The 25,320-nt window shown below is 37.0% G+C and overlaps 1 protein-coding gene across 1 annotated transcript in view; it reads left to right on the top strand.

The window, feature by feature from the left end:
* Nucleotides 1-25,320, top strand: part of LOC101172102 (attractin-like protein 1) — a gene marked incomplete in the record, with an annotated part of 241,418 nt that overhangs the window by 59,113 nt on the left and 156,985 nt on the right. Inside the window, 2 exon segments of the mRNA XM_023963706.1 lie at nt 12,960-13,053; nt 21,302-21,354. Coding sequence (XP_023819474.1) covers nt 12,960-13,053; nt 21,302-21,354 — 147 coding nt within the window.

Raw genomic sequence — 25,320 nt, 5'->3', positions numbered from 1 at the left:
CATGGCGGCACAGCAGAGTCACACACATTAGTGGGTAAACATTTGAGTTATGGATCATTTCTGTAAATCTCTGCGCAGATTCTGATGATTCATCTATTTTTATTTTTACTGTTAAGGGACATTTTAACTAAAAACTTGCTATAGAAATAAAGTAAGGTCTTTTGTGCTCATTTTGGACTTTGAATACGTCAAATCTGCTTAAATTGACCCCAACACTCATCTACAGCCTATGATCTCTTCATCCTGCATCCTTTATTGAATCTATAAACATGTCTATCTTTTCTCTTCCATCACTTGGGCACCTCACCCGTCTTTAGCAGTTTACAGTAACAATCTGTTCATCCACTAATCGAGCCATTCATTATTTTTTCTATATCCATTTTCGTCATAAAATGGACCACTAGGTTTACCTTGAGCTAAACGGCTGGGAGGCAATGATGCATGGTAGATTGGAGCGCTGAATGATGGAGAGACAGCTTTGTTCCCCTACCTGGGAAAAGGAGGGTGACGTGGCTCATAATGTAGTAAAGAGATGGACAGTGGAGGGGAAAACAGTGAGGGACAGACTCAAAGGCAGACTGAAGTAAAAGAAAAAAAAAAAAAAGAGCTGGGCAGTGGGATGTACAAGGTTAATATGGGTAGAAAGGGCTGATATGTCCTTGGATGGACAGATGATAGAAGAAGAGAAGAAGTGATAGAGAAAAACAGAGAGGGAAAGATTGAGGACAGACAGAGGAGAGGAGAGTGTGTCCATTTCCAGACTCTATGACAGATGATTAACTAACCTTGTCAAATCTGGATAACGTGTGTGTGTGTGTGTGTGTGTGTGTTTGTGTGTAGGGAGTTGATATCCCTGTTCTCACAGAGTGCATTCACCTTGCACTGAATGCATAAAAAAAGGAAAGTCTAAGCCATCACATCAGCTTTTAGAGCAGCAGCTGGCACCATGTTGACTGTTTCAGACATTCAGATAGGAAAACGCACAGTTTTGATGTTACTGGACATTTATGAAGGCTACCGTGGTTTCTGCACTATAAGACGCACTTATACGCCCCAAGTAAAAAGAAAAAAAGGGTAACGATGTATGATAAGACTGCAACGTTATTGACGCACAGGTAGAGAAGAAGCTGAGTGACTTTTTAGCCAATCAGAATGCAGAACACAATGCATAATGCAAATCCGTGAAGTAGCGAAACCGTGAACAGTAAACCGTGTTATAGCAAGGGATCACTGTACATGGTTGCTGGAGTCTCTCAGCTACTGTTTAGTGTAGGCAGGGGGGGACACTTGGACAGTTTTCAGTCTGCCACACAACCACACATTCTAAAATGTTTTCCTAGAAACAATTTTTAGAGTCACCAATTTATCACTGAAGCGTATTTTTGGACCGTTGGAGGAAGCTAGAGCAAGAAAACCCACAAGGAAAACATGCAAACTCTATCTGAACTGCTTGCTGTGCTGTAAAAGTGCTAACCACTACACCACTATCAGGCTAACTAAACTGTAAAAAAGTAAGAATAACACACACTCCCAAAGGATTTTACCTTTAGTCATCAAGTCATTGATGATTTGAAGACATCCTTAACTGACAACTCGCTGGTGCAGGTCTGGCACACAGAAAATTAGGGTTTGATTACCAAAGGGCGCAATGAACTTCATCCAGTGTGGGTCCTTGGGCAAGACCCTTTCCACTACTGCTTAAGCATGTAGCCACTAGGAGCCCAAAGTTTGGTTCTCCATGTGCCGGTCCCCAGCCCGGATAAAAAACACGGTTGTGTCAGGATGGGCATCCGGCGTACAAATTGCTGACAAACTAGCTGTGGCGGCCCCTGTTGGGATATGCAGCAAGGTAAACAATTAAAAACTCATTCTGGTGTTGATAATGTAAAGAAACTGTAAGAAATTTAATTTTTTGGTTAGTTGAGAGGATGAGAAATGTATTTAGAACACAAGGCACCAAAACCACTGGAACAAAGAAGAAGCGTCGGACTTACCTGCTCCCAAAGATCTACGACTGAGGTTTTTTTTTTTAAAACTAAGTAAAGACATCTCCTATGTCTTTCAAGTTTTGTACTGCCCAGCCTTCTGCACTTTCTCCTGACAACAGTCAGACCCATGTGAGGTTTAAATTTATGGTGCAGAGTAGTATAGGAGAAGTTCTTTAAAAAAATGTGTATAGTTCAGGAGCTTTAGAGCACTTGAGTGCAGTCTCTGTAAAAAAAAAATGACAACCCAATATTGTCAACTCGAGACTGGATGAGGCAGGAATTGTGTGCTTGTGTGTGATGGAGCACAGTATGCTGCAGAAGATTTTCAGCATCAGTTCCCTCCAAAGTTGCTCCATTCCATCTCCTCCGAGGACTTGTTGAGGTTCTGCCAAACTCACTCTCAACTGTTTCTTGTTTTTTGTGTTATGGTGTGTATTTGTGTGAATAATCTTTTGCTTTTAAACCAACTCACAAGTGTTCGTGTACCTACTCATCCTTAGGGCAAAGCTGCAACCTACCCAGCATCCTTAGCAATATCCAGTCATCCTCCCGCTGGCAGCTCTATTCTTGGCTTCCTACTGGCCAACACAAAAACACAAAATCCACCATTTGTGCAACACATGCCAAAACAAACAGATGTATAAATATGATTTTAAATGGCTTTTGAATTTGTTTTTCTCTGCGATATGTGCACAGAGCTTCTAAAACCTTCCTGCAGCTATGACTCTTGTCTTATTTAGACTAAGCTGCTTTGTTTTGATTCTCTGCTTTCACTGAAGCATGAAAAACCGCACAGATGAATTCAAACGGACTTTAACTAGCATGCATTCAATAAATTAGCTCATGCACTATCGTGTAAGACAAGCAGTCGTGCTGATTATCGCAAGTTAGCATTCATTTAAAGTTAGCAAAATTAACATGACACCTTTTTTCACACTTGCCCCATAAGCAGTGACATCAGCACATCCTTTTGGCATACAGGATTAGCGTGCAAACTCAAACACAATGCTCCAGAGGCTTGGAAAATAAATGGAGAACAAAAAGAAGAGAAGAGTAAAAAGAGAAGAGTTATTGATTTCCCTGTGTGTTTTGCTTTTTTTGGAGGGGTTTCTTTCCTTTATTTTGGTAATCTTTTGCTGATAGTTGCAAAGGTCTCTAAATATAGTTCATTCCGTACTTCAGTGATTTTCTATTTTCCAGTTTTGTTGACAAAAAGTAATGTTTCAATATTAACCTTTATGGGGAAAAATTGAGTGAAGAGAATTGAAACTCTCAACCACTTGACACCTATTGATGCCCATGTGCCTCAAACCACTTTGGCTCTAAAATGACCTTAATTTATCATTTCTTCAAAAGAAAAAACACAAGAGAATATTTTTCAAAAAATAAGTGTGGGCATCAAAGGCTTAAGTGAGGCATTGCAGAACCCCTTTACAGATAGCAATGGAAGGGGTTTGTATAGAGTTTGCAGCGTTCCAACAACTGAGATATTATCAATAAACTGGAAATATAATGATAACAGATGCATTTTTGAGTGTAGGATATTTACAAGAACTAGATTTCTAATAAAAAGAACTGCAAATGAACCAGAATAGAACAAAGATGGAAACAGAAAGCTAAAAGTGGACAAAAGTCTTATTCTTAGTCTTTTAGAGTGTAGTTACATGTGAGGAGCAACCCTTTAACTTTCTGCGAGAAACTTGTTTTACACAAAAAAAGTACATTTCGAAGATGATGCTTTTTACTGCTGCAAGGAATGTTCGACAAACCCATCTGGACCCATTTATTTCAATGCACATTAACTTGAATCTTTTAGTTAAGTTTGTGGTTCTGGGTGAGTATAGTTAGTTACTAGTTTGAGTATAAAATTATTAGGTAGTCGGAAAATTTGAGGTCTTAAGTCTTGTTTCCTGCAAAGATCAACAAGCGTTCAGTGTTTAGTTTTGCTCAACACGACCGTCATAAATGTCTATTTACTTTACGCCATCAAAGCCCTTCTGTTTGCAAAAACAATTTCATAATCCACTTAATTTGTTTTTCTTTTTAAGACAATTTATTGGGTGAAGAATTAGTGAAGTAACATCATTAATATCACCACATAACATAGCAATAAAAAACATTAAAGACAAAAAAACAGGAAAGACATAAAACATGTACCACGTAAACCAATCATCCCAAGCCCAAATAAAAACAGATTTAGTTAAAATGCTTTGCAAAATAAAAGGTTTTCGGTTGACTTTTAAAAGAATTCACAGAGTCATGGGAACACAGGGACAAAGGGAGCTCATTCTAGAGTTCAGGAGCAACAGCCTGGAAGGATCTGTCTCCTCTGGCATGTGCAAGGGACTATCAAGTTCTGATCCACAGACCACAGTGCACGAAATGGTCTTTAGGTGCCAATCAGATCACGAACATATGGAGGAGTTTGACCATGGAGGGCCCTAAAAGTCAACACTAATATTTTAAATTGAAAGCAGTAAGCAACTGGGAGCCAATGAAGAGCTTTAAGGGACATGTGAACTCTTTTCTTAGTGTGGGTCAAAATCCTTGCAGCAGAGTTTTGGATCAAATCCAGACGAGAGAGGTCCTTCTTATTCAGACAGGAAAACAGACTGTTACAGTAGTCTATAGCCATGTAGACACAAAGGCATGAATAAGAAGTTCCAGATCTTCATATGACACAATTTTCCTGAACTTATAAATATTCCTCAACTGGAAGAAAGACTTCTTGATCAGCTGTTTGGAGTGTTGCTCCATCGACATATCTTTGTCAAAAAAGACACCCAAGTTTCTAAGGCTGGGTTTGACGGCCTGACCAAGACAACCCAAGTGCTGCCTAATCCCTGGTATAGCATTATCAGGGGCATTAACTAGTGTTTCTGTTGCAATACAATGTGATGCGATGCAGAAATCTAACCTATTGAAGAACCTAGAACTTGTTTTTTTTTTTGTTTTTTTTCCTGATACCCCAAAAGGTTAAAACGGTTGTCATTTTAAATGTAAACAATTAAAGTTCTTTCAAACTACATTTAGGATTTATTTGATTTAATCTTAAAAAAAAAAACACAAAATGTGACAGAGCTTCAAGTACAACTGCTGCAATCAAGTCTTTTCCGCTTTTTTTTAAAACAACAGAAAAATCAAGCGGTCTAGATGTTCTGTCTTTGACGTCGTCTTTGTTAGCAGAGCTCACGCTGACCTTTCCTGGATTAAGTTTGCACTGTAGAATTGTGTGACGATGAGAGGTGCTTCTTAAGACTATAACTGATTACAAAAGACACTGAGGAACACCTTGTTCTTTGATAGAAATTGGCATTTCACCTGTTTGTGTGTTAGTGCTCACATACTTGGTTTGTGTGAACACCAACACATCTCTTCCTCTCACTAACCTAAAAATGTACTTTTTTAAACCAATTTTTATTATTTATTCCTTTTAAAACTTGTGAACTCCTCTGAGGCCTGGATTTTTATTTCAAAAGGTCTGTAATGGACAAAAGAAAGTATGTTAATTATAAATATTTTATGAAAGCCAAATTTAGGGTTTGTTGCCATTGCAACTCAATCCATAACTCTATGGAAACCCCACGGTTTAAGTCCTATAGAGACGATAATATGAATAAATTAATTTAGACAACTTTTGTTTATTTTGGATTTCCTGTCACTGGATATGATTTAGGTAGAAAAAAAAATGCTGGTTTAGATCAAATGCTGAAATAACGACTTTCTGTGATTCATTCCTCAAGAAACTCTTAGTTTCATGAAATAAACCTGCTATCCAAACACAACTTATTTTATGTTTGCCATTTACAAGGTTGCACACCATGAAATGCAGTTTGGATCTTAAAATAATGCAATATTTCCTTTTGTTGGTTGAATGACAAAACATGCTTTTATACTGAAAGTGTCTGACCAAATTAGTTTAATACAAAAGAAAGAAGGATTTGAGTAAAAAGCAGATAGATTTGAGAAATAAAAAGCTCAACTTGAAATACTTAAAATAGCTAAAACAGCACAGAAAAGTATTTCTTAAGCTTAAAAAAAGCACTTTGTAGGCGTTAATAGCGCAATAGTCTACACTAATGAGGACATACAGTACAGTCTACGTAGTGAAGATGACCACAAGAAATAAATATGTTAAGAAACTTGCAGGCAGATGAAATATCTTAATAAAATGCAGATAATCATAAAGATGAGCTTCTTCTATTCTGTCAAATGGTGTGATGGAGTTTGCATTATCACCATGGTGAGGCTGAGTGCTCTGACCATCAGAAAATAATTTTAGAGTTCATCACAGAACATTACTTATGATTCAGTGTTACCTTGGCTTGTTCTTACAAGCAGTTTAACTTAAGGTTTCTACAGCTGGACTGTTGGTGTGTTAGACTTTTTGACGAGTTCATCGTGCAGCCAACCCCAGTAACCCTTCTTTGCCGTTACAACTCCTTCTTCATTTATTTTTTTTAATTATTTTTTGGACAAATGTGCACCTTAACACTTCACCCTTTATTTAAAACATTTAGAATACATTGAGGGACTTCAGAGTTGATTAATCTTGTGAATGTTTTTATTCCTACCCCCCAAAAAAAACCTTTCCTGCCAGCATGCATGTGCTAAACTCAAATATTCTAATCAGAGTGAGTTGAGGTTGATCAGTTTATTTGTCTGCTTTTTTCTGCAAGTGGATACATCAAAATGGAGCAGAGTTTGCGTCCTGATGACAGTAGCAACTACGTCACTGTTATAAGCTTTTTCCAACTGTTTTTTTTTATTCATCTGCTCCTGATTTACAGTGATTTGAATAAAAAATGCAATTTTAAGCTTAATTTTCTTTTCATGTGTCCTCCATCATGAGAAAAATGCTACAAGAACATGTTAAAATGCAGAATCCACATTTGTCATTGGAGTGGGTCTTTAAGAAGCAAGTGAAAATGTGAAGCTTTGAAAAATTCAACAGAACAAAAGTATGCAAAAGACCACAAAACAATACCATCCCTAAAACATCCGGCTCTAATTAGTTACAGTGTAAGAAATCATAAAATGCCATGCCAGTTATTATTAGTTTTATTACTCATAAACTTAAATAAAAGGCAGAGCCTTCTGCTCAAAAGGGTATAAGCTTTACTGTAGATTGTTCTTTAATATTTTGGGAGTGTTTTGTTGCTTCTTTCTACCTCTGATTTACTGAGACACACCACCAACCCGTTGTTTTGTATTGTGTGTGTACATATGGAGGCAGCAGGGTGAGCAATTCTTCTTTTGCCAGGGGGGCTTGCACAAGTCGAAAGGAGTATGATTTATATCAAATCAGCCATTTCTTTCTCTTTTTTGTGGAAAAAAAAGTTTTTTTTACAGATTATTTCTGTATAGTCAGCAGCTGTGGAGGGAGGCATGTGCTTTCCATTTCAGTCATTCACTCTCTGAGCTCTTCTATGATTCTTATGCCCCTTCTGCACTTCACCTGCGGTTAGTCTTTCACAGGGCTGAGAAACCCAGAAGAGTTTTTTTTTTTTTTTTACAATACATTTACTGAAAGAATTTTTATGTTTAAAAAATATGTTTTTTTTCTTACCAACATGCACTACAAGACACTCATAAACCCTTGAGTTGTTCGATTCTCAATGATTGGCATTTATTAGGCAGTTCTATCAATTAGAATATTATCATTGAAACTATCGATTAAGAGACAAGCTCCTTAAGCTATATTCACACGGCTCTCAGCAATGCGCGTTCAAGCAACCACTTCCAATGTAAAGTCTATATAAACTCGCGTCCATGGGCTTCGGCATCCACTTCGGCATTCCTCACATGGTGAGGCTTCATTCTGCCATTATGGTCCTCGCCTGTGGACAGCCTGCCGGAGAGCCTCAGGGCCGCAGAGACTGTAGAGGTTTTTAAGAAGAGGCTCAAGACCCACCTTTTTAGTCTGACTTTGATCATTCCTTATGTCTTTTATTATTCATCTATTTATTAATTGAGGTATTTATTTACATATTTATTTGTTTATTTATTTATCTATTTATTTTCTTGTAAGGACTATTATTATCTTTGTTTCTAATATGCAAATCTTTTTATTGTTATTTTACCAATGATACTTAGGTTATGTTTTAATCACTGACGTTTTTTATTTTTTAATTACTAACATTCTTATATCTTATTTTATTTTTTATCTTTTTCTATTTTTATTGTTGTTATTTTATGATCATTTTTATTTTTTATTCTGATGTTTTTTACTCCAGTGTTTCCTCTGGGGGATCCATCGTTCTTGGGCACCACCAGCTTGACCTGTAGGGCGTGCCGTTGCTGTGGTGCCCGTTCTGGTTGGGCGGGCTGGGGTCCCACTCTGTGGTCTAATAGCCATGGATGGGGCCCTGGGCTGCCCTGTGTTGGGCGGGCGCTGCGGTAATGGCCCCTGTGGTCGGGCTGGGCCTTGGAATGAATGGATCCCCATGATATCGTTTCCTCGCAGCAGTACCAAGCCAGACCTTCTTCAACTGCAGTTATTTGTTTCTGTTCACTGTTCTACTGGGGTAACTGGGTGGGTGGGGATGGGGGGTGGTGAGGGAGGGGTACCTTCTTTGTGGGATTGTCCTTTGTTTTCTGTTTTGAACAACTTTCATTTTTTATGACTGTTTTATCTGTTTTTATGTTAAGCGCTTTGTGTTTTTAACCAAAATGAAAGGCGCTATATAAATAAATAAAGTTTGAGTTTGAGTTTGAGTTTGAAAAACACACATGCTTCTACGACTGTTTCAGGGTCTATGCACAAAACGGCGTGGCAAGTAAATACTCATTGAAAGTTAAACTAGGTCTTACTTTGGCCAATTCGGGACATTTTGCACCAAGCGTCTTCCAACTGTAGGTGACGGACATGCGCTAGTGTCAAGTAGCAACAGTCCAGTGTGAACACCATGGGCTTTTGAGCAGAATAGGGGTATAGGGCATTCTTTAATCCTTGCCACATGCCCTGTGGGAACATAGCTTCATGTTAGGTCTTTTTACAAAGGTTTTTGTTTTAGTGCTAGGGGCCACAACAATGAAAAATGTTGTCCCATACATAGCTTGGGCTATGTATGGGATAATGCCTGACGAGGTATGCATTATCAGTAATTAACGAACAACGCGAAAGCCTAAACCGTCTGACCTGACGGCCTTTAAGTAAGCGTAAATGCCCGGCAAGGTTTGAGTCAAACGGTTCAGGCTTCTGCGTCACTTGTTAGAAGTGCTTTATCCCCTGCAAGCGGATGCATCCGAATAAAGTGGACATAAATATTTGTCTGCAAGTAGATGTAACAGGAGTGGAGCAGGGAGCCTGTGGCCTAAGTGTAGTTTGTACGTAACGACTGCAAGCTTTTTTACAACAGCAATCTTAATTTTCAATATATGTGTCCTCCATCATGAGAAGAATACTATGAGAAAATGTTAAAAACACCAAAAAATATTCATTTAATTGGATTGGCTCTTTAACAGTTTTTGTAAGCAGGTACATCTTGTCATACAAGATTACATTAAACATTAAACCTGGCTTGAACCTGCATGTTCCGCTGTAGAACATCCCGCCTGTGCTGCAACTGTACTTTCTGTTGTTGGACCAGACTAAATGATGGGTAATTTTTGTTTTTTTAAGCTACCCAGTAGTTGTTTTTTCTTACTGGGTTCACTTCATATGTATTTATGTAGACTTTCTTTAACTTCTGTGCCTCTTTGTTAAGCTTTGCGGTTGTTTTTTTTTTTTTTTCCAAGTTAAATTCTGTTATTTTTGTATCTTTTTATCATTGTATTGTATTGGATTATGTGCCAACTGCAGACTATTTGGTTTGTATTTTATAGCATGTAGATGAAATTTAATTTGCTGTAATCTTTCTACCTCTGTCTACAGACATGTTGGTTCTACGGCAAATAGATAACATTTATTTTGGTTCTCCATGAAAATTTGTAATCTATTCATCAATGTGAGCATGATTTTTAATAATACAAGTGGAAAGTAAGTGCTTTAGGAACTTCACGTCTCAGCACATATTGGAGCTCATGCTGAGCTGGGAGTTGCTTCTGCTGGAAGCAGAGCTTTGCTTGTTAGATTGCAGTATTTTCGTGTTCATTTTAAGATCTGAAGGAAAAAGCCTGAAAACAGACCAGCTTTTGTGTATCTATGGAAAACAATATTAATATATATCATTATAATTTCTCAGCTAAATTGAATATTTCAAACAAGATGTTTCTCTGTTTAAAAAACCTTTAGACTTTTCTAAAATGAGCTTTTAACTCATCCAAAATGCAGCAGCTAAGGTTTTTGATAAAAATTGATTCTTGAAATCCTATTTTACAGATTTAGCTTCTCTTTATTGACTTCTAGTTAATAACACAATACATTTATCAATTCATTGAAAAGGGAAAATTCCATCTTATGTCATGGAACTCATAGTTTTCCAACAGAACACCTTGTTCTCGGTCAGAAAAAACATTCTTGCTCTTCTACCTTTAAAAAAAAAGCATGTACTAATCTTATATATTTATGATTTTTTTTTGTAATATAAGCTATTAAGGTTATGAACTGGCCAATCAGATGCCTCAATAAAATGATGTCATGCCTGCTGGCCCCCACACCAAAGCTTCAAAATATTTGATTGATAGATTCTCCCAAGCTTGCTTTCAAGTGGTTGGTGTGTGGCCTTCCAACAAGCTCTCTCTTGATTGGCAAGAGTGGTTGCCTTTGAAACAGTGACTCAGATTCAGACCACTTACTGCTTACTATCCACATCTGGCTCCTACATGGCGGCGTCCACATCACGAGAAAATGGCAACCGAATTGACTTCATTTCACTGTAGCAAGAAGTAAGCCTTTTCTAAGAGTGACATCACACTCACTCAGTCCAGTTCTCATAAACAATCAATGGACAGACATCAAGATGTTTCAGAGCTTGAATTTCTTTTTTAAGAAGCACCCATTCCCTACAAGAGCTAGTTTCATCTGTGAAAATTCAGCAGAATAAGACCTTGGTTGAAGAGGAACCTGATCAGTCTATTATTACATCATTACAAACATCAATATTGCATTATTTCAAATTCTTTCCACACACTTCCAAAGTCAAACATTTGAACAGAGATCAGAGTGATCTAGTAACTCCATTAATAAAATAACAAAACTTACCAAATTAATAAACAAAATATTATCCCATTTTCAATCCACTTGGTACAGTCCAAATTGGATTTGGATTGGATTTCCAGGTGGACTCCGTGGCTGCACTAGTGTGCATCCATTGCAGTGTTACCGGGAAGTTAGCCTCAACCACAGAGGAGTTAGAAAACAAAAATGCAAAAACAAATATAGTGATCAAGTGTGTGATCAAATGCCAAATCTTAATAAGTGGAGATAGAAGCCACTGCTTTAGAGTGATCCATGAAATAATGCTGTGCTTTTGTTTTTAACCCACAAACATTTAGTTCTAAGGCCAGATACAGTTTTGTGTAAAAATTTCAATTTGATACGTCACGAGCAAAAACACAAATTCCCTAGCTGGACATTAAATCCATTGAGTGCATTTTTTTTTATCAGCAGTTTTAAATTAAAACTAGTATTTTGCTCAAAGTGGGCCTACATCCTGCCTGTGCTGTTTTCTTAAAACATTCCAATTTTCCTTTATTATTTGTTTCCTTTCGCTGCTGTGAGCAGGAGGATTCATGTTTCTCCGGCTGCATCCAGCAACTACCCTTTTCAGTGTCCTCCTGATTCAATATTGTATGACCTGCAGGGTGACCCAAACCTGCGCCAACACACCTGTTATTTGTCAACCATCTTAAAACTCAAAGGCACTTTTTGTTATCAACCCTTACAGCTTAGTTGGTTTTCTATTTTCGCCACAGGTCAATCTAATTTCAGGTAATAGTGCTGTTACTGCACTTCCATTTAGTATGTCTTTTTTTTTTCTTTTCTTTTCTTTTTTTCCCCAACACCATCAATTTTTCCTGCTAGCGTGCGAGCAGCCTGCAGTCTTGCTTTTTTGGGTATTTGGTCTTAGAAATTTAAATCATTATTGGAAAATGATTGATTTGATTCTGTTATGTCTGATAAACTGTGTTGTATTTGAAAGTCCAAATCAGATGGAAGAAAATGCAGTAACCGTGGGTTCAGTTGGATAACCCTCTTTTGATGTTTTTACAAATTGTTTTATATTATAAGTTCTTATATTTAATTTTGCAGTTTGTGCCTTGAAAAATCCTCAATTTTTTTCGTATTAAAACCAATAAATGAGATGATTACCCATTATCATCATTCCTGCCTTTATAACTTATAACTTAATTTGAGACTTGTTTTTCTGTGCAACAGCGGTATGTTTAGCCTAAACTACCAGTTGGCTTCCCCCCCTTTTTTAGAATGCCTAAATGTCAACGAGTGGCTGCCTTTAATAGGGATTGTGTTTAACTTTAAAGATGGCAACATCAGAGTATTTTATAGAAGTGATTATTCTGCATATATTCTAGCTAAAAAGGGTGATGAAAATAAAACGTGGAGGGAAATTTTCCCACAGCAAAAGTTAAATAAAATAAGATTCTGGTCTTTTCCTCCGTTCCCTTTGTCTATGACGTCTCATCCATCTCCATCATTACTTTCTCAGCCCTTTTCCTTGTTTTTTCTCCTTCACGCACATATATATCTTCTTCCCTGTGCTCCTCCTGCTCTCTTATTTACATTCATTTTCTCAACAGAAGCTTTATTAAAAACACAGTTCAAGGCCTCGAGTGCATGTTTCACTTTTCGTTTTTTTTTTCCCTGCAGTGGCGGCAAATTAAGGTCTCGCTCAGTAAAGTATTTCTTATTTGCCCAAGTTGCTTTCAAGAAATATAGAAATGAAAATATCAAATCTTTGCACTGCCAGCAGATACTTATTATAATTTTCATTTAAAAAGGTTCAAGATTCTTTTACTCTGCCTGTCTGCCGTTATTTCTCCTCATCTTTGTTGTTTTTTTCTTTGCAGTTTGCAAGTGTAACAGTCATGCCAACGTGTGCCAAGCCAGCACGGGGAAGTGCTTTTGTACTACCAAAGGGGTCAAAGGAGACCAGTGTCAACTGTGAGTGCAGCATCATTTTACCACTGCTTTAAGAAACCCCATTCTTCATTACATTCTGGATTACATTAGAATCATGCATGTATGGTGTTTAAAGTTCGTGAACTTACTTCTAACTGTGGCAAATTTTGTTGCTGTAAGCCTTACTGAAAGGCTGTGTTATATCAATGTAGTGAGCAGGTGTCATGAGTAAAAAAAGAAATAAAAAGGACAAAGTTGAGGTAAATACTGGTTTAATACTATATTGTAATGTGCGTTCAAGAATGCGTACAGCGCAGGTTCTTGAATGCGCTTTTAGCATACAGTGCTCACACTGGACTGTCCCTACCTGGTTCCAGCGCATGTCCTCACAGTTAGAAAACGGTTTGTTTGTGCGAAATGTCAAAGCAGTGCAAATCTGGCTTATTTTGCCCCAGGCTTTGTCTTTCACAGCTCTATTCTGATAAATGAAAGACTTGGTGTTATATATGGTAAACCGCAGTTATTAATTTCACCTTCATCATCAATTTTCAAAACGGTGGCACTTCCGTGTATTGTAAAAGGACCCTATCCATACAACTTGTGAAGTGACTCATGAACGCAAACGTTTTTAACTAGGAAGCCCAAAACACGCATTTATGCGGGTATACATAGACTCCATTGGAAGTGTTTGCTTGAACATGCATTGCTGAGCCCGGCGTGAATGTAGCATTACACTAACAACAGAAGGAGGCTCAGTCTGACAGCAGAGATTGACAGAAATTCTTGGCGATTGTTGAAGTGGATTCACTATGACCGATAAATTCTGTGGCGTCGTATATTTTTACCAAAAAGGTTAGGAAACGGGGTGAAAAGTTTAGTTGTTATCTAACCCTGTTTTTTTGTGTGTACTTATTTTTTTTAAAGTAAAACAGAGTGGGTGTTCCCCTTTAGGATCTGCAAGCTCCCGTCTTTATCTTCTTTATGCCCTTTACACTGTTCCTGAACATTTGGAAGGAACATGAACTTTTAGATTATACATTTTCTGCAGGGCAATCAACACCTTTAGACATTCTGCAGAGACACATGCAACAGCCTTTGTATCAAAAATTAAAATAACTCATTATTGTAATAATATTGAATTCCCATCATACAGATAAGTAGGGAAGCTTAACCTTCATTCATTCATTCATTTTCTTTATTTATGCATGCTACCATTAGACCCAAAAGGAGGGATTTGTCGATTTAAATTCACAACACATACATTGGTTCTCATTTGAAGTAAGATAGCCTGCATTAAATTCATGTTTCTCTTAACATTTGGACATACTGAGGGTTTTCTTGTCAAGAAAACACATTTTTATCTATTAAGCGTGTCAATGTGTTACAATTATGAAAGACTGTCAACTCCATATGTCACAGCTTTCGCTCCTCTCAGAACTTTAATACTGTAATCATCTCATTTCACTGCACAGCCGTGTTTCTACAGAAGCCCGGGAAGGTCAATTTTGGCTGATGTATTAGTTTCTTTGTATTTTAGCTGTTCATCTGGCCGTTGTAAGCATTTCATGCCACCAACATTAGATCAGACCCATGCAGATGTTATAATGTATTTGTGCAGCTGGAGAAGTGACAGGATTGCATTTTAAAGCACCACACCATCTTTGCGCGCAGTTCTTCCTTTAGGGTTAGGAATAATTGTGACCCGCATATTCAACAGCAGAGAATATTTTGGGGCATAGATTTAGAAAACTCATCTCAAACAGCACCCTAAGGGGCAAATACTCACATAGGAGTGTGGAAGGACAATTGCCTGTCGCACGCTTTTTGTGTCATAAATGATCAAAATAGACGGTAATTCTGTATATTTTGGATTGTTTTCATTGAGAAGCACATGATCTGATTTTTTAGATCAGTAGTTAACTTTTTACACATTCATATGATATAACTGATTTGGTTCATGAACAAATTGCGAAACTTTCAGATTGAGGTAGACTGGCTTCAAGAATTCCCAGAAGTATCTGATCCTTCTGCCCTCAGCTTCAACCCCCACACTTGTGGTGACTTTGAAAAAAAAAGTGTTTAAGTAATCCCAGACCTTGTTTCTGCTCCTTATGTGAACACAGGTCAGTCTCAGGTCAGAGCAACCTGCAAGTCACCCAAACAGAACCTCAACATAAATTTGTGCTGTCAAATGTAATCTTAATACTCTGACTGTTCATGAAGGATGACATATTACACAAAACACATGAAAAACTGTGTGTAAATAGCATGTTAGGTAGAACCAATACATGTACTGTAGTTCTCCATCATTTTTAATAACCTAGCAAAACGTTTCACAATAAACTTGTTAAAATAAAAAGAAAAAACAAATTAGATTATGAAAATGAACAGATTGTCAGCTAATATGCTTTAACAAACATGTCATATTTTAAATTAAAAGGAGAATGATTACCATTTTTTGGATATCTTTAGGTATCACATCAATGAGCGTACATGTTTGTCTGACTGATCTTGCTCAATAAAGGGTTAACGTTGAATTAATCAGTGCTGTCAAAAACTGTCCAAGTTTTTTATTGTTTAAAAATCCAATCCAATAAAAACGTGTTTGGTGTTTTTAATAGGTTCTTGTGGAGGACACAATTAAGCTCAAAATAGCATTTCTGGGTATTTATTTAATCAAATTATTGAGAATCTGGAGTAGAAAAGAAAGCCGTTTGAGAAGGAGCTCATTTTTGACATAGAAAATACACTGTTTGGGCCAAGCTCTCTGCTCCACTCCACAACTGGGAGGGGGCGGGGTTGCTTCTTGCCAATGGTTCCATTCCACAACTCAGAGGCCAAAATCTAATGAATTCCTGCTCCTTTGCAGAAACTATGTCTTAGAAAATAACAGCAGTTTTATAATTATGCTTAAAACCAGCATGATCATACTTAAAAAAAAAACACTGGGAACGCTTTTACAATGGATTAAACGCTGATTGGAGTGGGTCCTCTATCCTTCTCTTCTCAGCTATTTCTGCTGCCTTGACGCAACTTTTGAGGAAACCCACAAAAGAACTTTAAAAATGCATTAAACATCAGAAACGACAAGGATGCATCTTCATTTATTACTCATGGCTGATCTAATTCAGGCACACACTGAAGCTCAGCAGAGATGAATTTGGATGCTGGTTGGATAGGATTACAAGGTCCGCCTCCTGCAGGTTGGATTTTGTTCTTACTTTTGTAACGATAAGGCAATAATTGACTTTTTTATAATCATCATTTTGGATCATAGGGCAAAATTTGGGTGACATCTTCCCAATGGCTACGTTTCTTTTTTTCTTTTTTTTTTTTCAATCAATCTTGTGCCCTTGTGAGGGCTTGATGATTTTTTAAAATAAATACTTAACATAACCAGAAATTCCGTTTGGGATGTTGAGCCACTTTATCTTGATTGGTTTTTCTTAACATTTTCCTGCAGCAGGGTTATTTAGTAGGTGTAATTAAATAAAAAGCCAACACTTAGCAATGGGAGGTTTATGAAAATAGTAGTTGGAAACAAATGACAGTAAAACTCAGGGCATGCAATATTGTAGAACGTTATGACAGTAAGTGTGAACATTACTCGGCTCCAGTTAAAAGAAAGTAAATGTTAAATTTAAACTGCCAACCTGGTGTCATGTTTGGTCTTTTTAATTAAACTGGCGGAGAAAACAACCCGACCCAAAGCTGAAACAACGCTCTGGCTTGTGTGTGTTTGGGTTTTCCAAATACTTTCCTTTTAGGGTTCTGTGCACCAGTTCATCCCATGTATTTACTCTAGCGTTCTTCCTTTTTCTGTCTGTCTAAAAATGTCCCTGTCAAAGCTGTTGGTTTTGCTTGAATCCCTCCCAAATGAAATGCCACGCAGGAGAACACCTGTTTGTCATTTTGATTCCAGATGCGAGCCTTCACTTCATGTTCATGGGTGAAACGGTGGGTGCTTTGATGTTGCAGGTGATGTCTGGGTTCTTTTGTGTGCTTTTGTGTGTGTTCGTTGTAAAGAAGAATCATGACAGTAACATAAAGACCCATAAATCAGTTTTTTGGTGTTTTTAACATGTTCTGTTTTCAGATGACGGAGGACATATTAAAAACCAAGCTCAAAATTGCATTTCTGAGTATTTCTTTTTTTGAAATTGTTGTGAATCAGGAGCAAATGACAAACTCAGTTTGAATCAAGAGCTTATTTGTGAAAAATACGTGGAAAATACGTTGGGTGGCCCTCCTCTGCTTAAACACAGCTCTCATCAACAAGGAGGGGAAGAGGGGCGGCGTCACACTTTTTTTGGGACTAAAAATTGCATGATCGTAATTAAAGATGATTGAAAATGCTTTTCAAAAGATGAAACAATAATCGGAGTAAGACTTTAACCCTTTCTTTCCTCTTTCTCTGTCCGTTCATGTGTCTTCAAATTTAAAATGATTCTTTATCAATCTAAACCTCAACTCTGTGTCAAAAGTCACTGTGTCAGAAGGTAACTTCTGCGGCATTTAGGGTTAACTTGAGGATGCCAACACATCTCTAAGTTTCTCATCAAACTCGCAGACCACCCTACATTTGTAGCAAAATCAGTCTACTTAAAAGTTGACACAACTCATTATTTGTAATATAATACAGAATGATAACATATCTGTTTAGCATTCTCTTTGTAAAAAGTAACTTTTTTTCTAATGTTCTCTTTATATCTGCACAAATTAAAAAAAAAAAATTGTGCTTGTTTTTTAAATTCACTTTTTTTTAAACCTGCTTAGAAGATCTTACATTCTTGCTTTGTAATGCTAATATCTATTCTTGCAATGATCAAGAACAACAAATTATAATTTTCCCTACAGGAATTTTAGGAATATTCAGATTCTGATTAGAGTGGGGGGAAAAAAAACATACATCAAATAAACTTAAAGTCAAATACATTAGACTACAGTGATATCTTAACATTGGAGCTGCATTGGCAATAACTTTAAAGCAGTTTAGGTGATTTGCACTTAGTACATCATCCTGGGTTAATATCCACTTAATTCCACTTTTCCTTTGTTTTGGTAAATGACACATTTGTCAATGTTTTTTGTTTACATTTTAATATTAATTTCCTCCTACTGATTAACTAATGATGTTGAAATCTGCTTTATCTGATCTCAGCAGAGAGGAACTCATGTTGATTTACCACATAGAAAAGAAAAGAAAGGACCATGAGGACACTTCCTTATTTTACTTGTTTATCTTTTCTCAGGATTACAGAATCAGAAAGCAGAGCAGGGCACCTTTTACTACTAAGGGAATTTATGAGACTTTTCTTTTGTAGCTGTTTAGTGATGAGGCAGTCCACTCTCACTCTGCCCTTACCCCCCACCCCATTAAGGCCCCTGTAAGCAGCTTAAGTGTGTGTCATGTCACTGTAAGACCTCTGTAGTGTTGGCTTAAGTGCCCCCCCCCCCCCCCCCCAAAGGATAGTAAATGCCTTGCTGTTGTTTTAGTTTCTTCATTGTGATTTTAGAATATTTGATCTAGAAAAAAACCTATACATTTATAAAATTATAAAAAGAAAAGTGTAAAAATCTGGACTATGTAACTCTTCCCGCCTTGGCTTCCTGGAGTCTGCAGGCTTGAGGAATCCCATAGACTTCTGTGGAAAAATAAACAGCTATTACTCAGTCATTCCATCAGATTGAATCGCCGTTCTTGCTCTAATAGCTTGTTTAGACATGTTCTTGCTAATACATAATTTTTCTTTGTTGGGAGTTACTCAAGTTTTAAATTGACCAATCGGATGCCACCGTTCAAAACATTTGACAGATTCCCCTGAGCCTGCTTTCAGTGGTAGGGCTGTGGACTTCTAACAAGCTCACTTCTGATTGACTGGTTGCCATAGAAATCCTGACTCAGACCGACCAATCACTGCTTACTGATGTTGTCTGGCTTCAACATGACAGCATCCATATCGCGAAAAAAATGGCGACATATTGACTAAATTCGTTTGGACCTGAAAGTAAGCCATTTTCTAAGGGTGATGTCACACTCACTCAGTCCAGATCTCTTGTACAGTCATTGGGTTCACTAGTGTGCTGTGACAGATGGTTAGGTGTGGTGGGAAATGATTCAGTTTCATCTGATTGGTCTAATAAAACATTTACCATAGTCAGAAAATCAGCTCAAACTATTTTGGAGCCTGAAGTGAGAATCTGATACAAATCCTCTGAAACACGTGACCCTGCACAGAACTAAGTGGGAATGGAAGAAAAGAAGAAATGTTTGTAAACCCATATTTTCCAATTAGTCTGTGCAACATTCACACAATCCTAATTCAGAATAATTCTTTGTAGAAATTGTTGCAGCTTTGCAAATACTCCATCACTTGTGGCTGCAGCTCAGTAACCCTAACTAATTGATACTCTAGTTTTCTAGAAAGCTTTTTAACATTTAGTGAAATTTTACAGTTAAATGAAATTAAACAAAACCTATATGTTTGGTATTTTGTCACTAATCTGTTCATCTTGAGTTATAATCATTGTTTTTGAAATTGTTTTTTTGTGAAAAAAGCTTAGCAAAAATTGTATTTTTTATCTCAGAGATAAAAAACTAAATAACTAAACATAAAATCGTTTCTCTTATTTGGTGTTGTTTTATTTATTTATTTTTACTTTGAATTCAATACACTTTTGGACTACAGTAAATCAGGACTATAAGACTTCCACTAAGTCCCCTTTATCCAATTAAACTTTCTTTTTTTTTATGTGATCATAAATGCCATCATGTGACATTCTGAATATTGTCCAAAAAGGTTTATCACTGCTGGTGTTGTCTCTCTGCCAGATCCAAAAAGGGAAGAGGATGATTTTGCCAAGGAAAAAAAAAAGTTCTTGGATGTGAGAGGGCAAACAGTTTTCTGCATCTGCTTTTGGGCTTGCACCGCCTATGGTTTGTAGTACAAGTCAGAGGAGAGCTCATGCAGGCTGCCCTTTGATCAGAATCTATGTCAAAAAACCCGTTCTTGGTAATCTAAAACTGCTACCAGATTTGACACCAGCACCGCCTATGCACACAAAAGCTTGTCGAAAAAAAAAAAAAGATTTGCTGTCTTTAGCACATATTTTTTTAAACAGAAAATTAAACAAAGAGCAGGAGGTAAAGAAAATTGTTAAAGCTAGGTTTAAAATAGTTATAAAAAAATCCAAAAGTTATTTGCCAAAAAATACACAATTAGTTATTCAGATTTCTGTGTTGATTTGCCTGAAAATATTTTTTGTGTTTTTTCAGGCAACAAAGCAGCTTTTGATTTCATTCATAATTCATAATTCTGCTCACAGTTTAATGAAGTTATAAATAAAAAATAGTTATATGAACATAGTTTTTTCTTTAAAAAATTTAAATTCTGTTTTTGCATGAAAATATGACAAAAAAAACGTGATATTTCTTCGAATCAGAAGAATCAAAATGGCAAGATGAATTTTGAGCTTGTGGACAAAAACTGAAATCATTTAGTAGTTTGGTAGCGATGCTTAGCTTTAACTCAGATATGTTTTCATCCAGCAGAGCATCTCAGCTATGATTTAGTTCATGGTTTCCCCATCTGATCACACACGATTGCCTGGAAGTGTTTCGGAAAAAAGAAAATAGAAACAAAAAAGCAACTTTCGTAAAATCTCTGAAGATGTTTAAAAAAGTTGATAATTGAAGTGTCGGTGAAAAAAGTAAATTGTTTCAATATCCAAGGCAAGTATTTTCAGAATAAAATATAAATTGGATTAACTCTAGTCTGGCAAAATAGTTGTTTTTAAGATTACTGATTAACAGCAATCCAGCTGAGAGATTTGAAGTCTTACACTGTCTTTGGTGTATTTAATTAATTAATTTATTTTTTAATCACTAACACTCAGATATCAAATTCTTCTTTTAGAGCAGCTGGGGAACATATTTAAAAGTTTTATTTCCATAATTCAGTTCCACAGGGAATGCTCATGTACATCCAACAGCATCTTTAGGCCAGAGCCTTCCTCATTAACATCATAATTATGTGGGTGTCTGTGCCTTTATGGGAGAAGAAATTGAAACTGCTATGGCTGGACAGAACTGTCGAGGGAAATCACCTCCCAAACAGCTCAGGGAATTTATACGTGCAACAGAGACTCATCAGATACACGCTCGCACACAGTCACTCACACTTTGGTAAAACAGATGTGAAGACCCCGCTACTGCTGCATGTTAAATTAACTATTTTTCTCTCTTGTTCTTCTTCCTCTCCCCACCTGTCTCCCTGTTCTGGTGCTGCAGATGTGACTCAGAAAACCGTTACCTTGGTAACCCCCTCAGAGGAACATGTTATTGTAAGTATTCTGCCACAGGTACACCTGGGTCTCAGTTACCTTCCTAACCTGCCTGCAATGATTGTGAACACTGTCAGCATGTGAGCACTTTATTTCCAACTCTAATCCTTGCTGTCAGGCGTCACTGACCAGAATAATGTTACTGTCGCTTTAAATGTAACTACCCAAAACCCAAGAGCGATTAAAATGTCGGCCTTTTGACGATTTTTCCACCTTTTTTTCAAAGATGAGAATATAAAAAAAAATGTTTTTTTTAATCATTACAAATTTTTAATTTTTTTATTTCTGTCAAAAAACTGCCTTCAGGGTTCTTTTTTTTCTGGAAACTGCCCAGTCCATCCACAGATTCTGGGCTACTGAGCTGCTTCTCTGAGGCAATTGAGGTCAAAGGATGATGAATAGTAAGATAAAGTAGCAGTTGTGAGTAATTGTGTATTGAAAGGGGCTTCAGATCTTCTCAACTTAAAAAGTGACCAAAGGAGCTTATTAGGCCTGCTCTAGGTGGCGCTCTCCCCTACTCTGTGTGTTGGTAGACCTGACTGTGGACATTTAGTTCTCTTCCAACTCCCTGGTGTGGTGAGCTCAGGACCCTCTGTACACTGTTGATGAATGGCCTATACCATCTTATTTAAACAAACGTTTATGCAGGCACTGACCCAGCACACGTCTGTTTAGAATCTGTTAGGGACGCTTCATTTTTTGAGGGGTTATTGTTCCTTGTTTAGCTCTGGGACACGTTTAACCCCTTCTTTGCTCTTAGTTCTCTGATTCATGTTATGGTACAACTGCACGTTGGGTTGGTTAGTGCTCTGGCTGAGACCTTTCTGTCTGGAGTTTGCATGTTCTCCATGTGCATGCATGGGTTTTCTCTGGGCACTCCGGCTTCCTCCAATAGTCCAAAAACATGCTTCATAGGTTCATTGTTTACACTAAATTGCCCCTAGGTGTCATTGTGTGTGAGTGTGTGAATCTGCAACAGACTGGCGACTCAAAAGTAGCTGGGTTGGCTCCAGTGACTCCGTTATCCCAAAATCGGCTTCTTTTCCATTCCAGAAACACATTTATTTTGGCTCAACAGCTGCCCACTTGTTTCTTTTTGTTTAAGAAGCACCTGACTAAACTTGGACAAAAGAAGAGTGCTGAATAAATATGTTTTGATTATTTAATTGTTGATCTAAGAGATTTCCAGGGTGAACTCTTATCTGCGTCACAAAAAAAAAGAAAAAAAAGATCTGGTACTCTGTTGGAAGGCCTGTTACATTACATCAACATTTAAACCAGTTTTGCTCAGTGGTTGGCCTCAATGTTAAAGGTCAACATTACTTCATCACTATTAGTTGCTGATTCAGGGTGATCACATCAAATCACACCTATTTGTAAATACACAAATGACTCACACATAATCTATGCATCACATACAAAGTGCTGCTCATCTTCTATTTGGCATCTTCGTTTGAGTCTCATTGTTGTTAAATCTGGTCCTCGCCCACAAAATCAAAATCTGAAATTTTAATAAAGCCCATGAGCTTCAAAGAAGGCCTGTGAAGGTCACATTGACTTATGCACACAGGTGAAAAAAAGAAAGGTTTCTTGCAAGATTAAATTGGATATGTATTTGAATAAAGATGGTTGTGCCAAGGCATGACTCAATTCAAAAACAAATGCAGCCAGTTGTTAGGGAGGAAAAGTAGTAAAATAAGGCATATAGTGAATACATATATATATATATATATATATATGTATATGTGTATATATGTGTGTAAATATATGTGTATATATATGCTCAGGTGTTCTTTAAAATTCACAAAAGTTAGACATTAACAAGAAGCTTTTTTTAGTTATTTTGAAAAAAAAGAAAACTTTGGACAGATCCTGAACATCTGGTAGTGAAATAAATATAAACTTCCTGTCATTATTGTATCCGAAACTACAAAAAATACAAACAAAAATGTATGTTGAGTATGTGCAATGTAGCATAACATTAAATAGAAATAAGGCGATTATTTACCTCCTGCACATTCCATGAAGTACATTCCATCGTTGCATTTCAGACGGGCACATTTGAAGCCTCCAAATTTATTTTCGCTTTATGTATTTTATAGCTCAAATAGAAAAAAAAATTGTAAAAGTGTGCTAAAAAATAGTTGGTTAAAGTTAAAACCTAAACAAAACAAAACAAAGTTGAAGTATTTTCTTCCCTCTGTGATTTGTATACATTTTTTCCAATGTCGTCGGGATTCGCTCTGACTTACCTCATTTGCAGCAAATTGCTGGTTTCTCTTCTCAGAGGGCAGATGGAGGAGAAAGACTACAGACAAAACAGATGTTAGGTGACATGCAAGAATGCACATTCCGTCAAACACATGCACACAAGTGGAAGAAGGGTTCTACTAGCCATAAATTACTGTCATCATGTCTAATACTATAAGACGCTGGTAGGGAAAGTACTGTCAATGGCAATAATTGTGTGGTTAGGAGTGATGCAACAAGGAGTATTTAACTCAAGAGTCATGGCAAATTCCTCAACAGTCAAAATGTCTTTACATCAAAGTATAGCTTACATTTTGTTAAAGTACTGTTTGTATTTTTGTATTAGTAATGTCATAATAGGTCAAACAGATACGATAACATTTTTTTACAATCAGAAACGGTGCTAGACCATTTTATATTGTGGGTGGGGGTTGGGGGGGGGGTAAGAATACTTTGGAAAGGTGGCAAATGAGAGAGTTGAAAGCCATTACAATAAAAGGATCAAAAATACATACCGGTATTTAAAACAGTTATATTATTCTTTTTAATATTTCCGCAGCACTTCTTTTAGCTGATTTGCTAATTTGCATTTTTTTAACATCATTTTCTTCCATTTAGGTTTTTTATTCCAAAAAGGGCCCAAGATCAGCAAATGTTTTAGATTTTCACTTTTATGCTCAAAATTGGCCCATTTTATATGTGATTCATGCTATAGGCTACCAACACGAAAGCCAAACATTTTCAAGTATAGTCTTTCTTCTCAATTGCTACAGATTTAGTTGGCATCAGCAGGTTCCATTGTGAATTGTGTTTGCCAACAGTGCTCTCTGGAAGTATTCCTGTACCCATTTAGCATTGTCATTGATACAGTCATGCAGATTAATGATGCAGTGAATAAGCAAATTTGCATCTAAATCCTCAAAACCACAGTCAATGATAGTCTCTAACTTTTTCTTGTACTTCCATCAATTTCTTCAGTTTCCTAAAAACTTGTAAGAATGTTGTGTTCTGTACATGATGAGATAGGCAGAATTTTTGCAATTTGACAACAGCTAATCCCTTACTCCCCTGTTGATACGTACGGGTGCTGTGGCTATTTGGGTTGTAGAGAAAACCGGCTGCATCTTCAGAGGAGCGCAGGTGCTGAAGATGCAGCCCCTTAAGATGTATTTCCATTGTGGGCCACAAGAAAACATACAGTTGCGGCACATGTGTTAATTGTGAAGTATTTGTAAAGATAATGTAAGGTGCATACACTCATGAATAAAGGGTCCTTACGCAGTACTGTAGACATTAGTAATGTTCCCATTAGTGATGACTCGTGACTAATCGCCGCCAAATAGAGGGTGGTAAATTTCAAATAACTTCATTTTTAAGGAAAACTGGGTCTTTGAAAGGTGGTTGCGCAACGCCCAGAGACAGTTCTTATCCACTCCTGAGGGCAGTTGTGAATAACTTGCTTTTCATTCTTTTACTGACTGAAGATCCGCTGCTTCTGTGCTGCTTCTTTTCATGGCTATTAAACAACCTGAATTCATTAATTTATCAAGGTGCGCTCTCATCTGAAACTTTAAAAACATTTCTGTTTTTAAGCTTTTTGTTTTCCCTTCCCACCTATTTAATATCTTTAGCAAATTATTTGAATTAAAAAAAAAAAGGCTTTTTACAGGAAGTCATCATGATAAAGTTTTGGCCATTTTGACATAAGGCCCACAT

The sequence above is a fragment of the Oryzias latipes genome, chromosome 15 (genome assembly GCF_002234675.1).
Source record: "Oryzias latipes chromosome 15, ASM223467v1".
Taxonomy (NCBI): Eukaryota; Metazoa; Chordata; class Actinopteri; order Beloniformes; family Adrianichthyidae; genus Oryzias; species Oryzias latipes.
The sequence above is the reverse complement of the archived record's forward strand: the minus strand, read 5'-3'. Positions and strand labels throughout refer to the sequence as shown.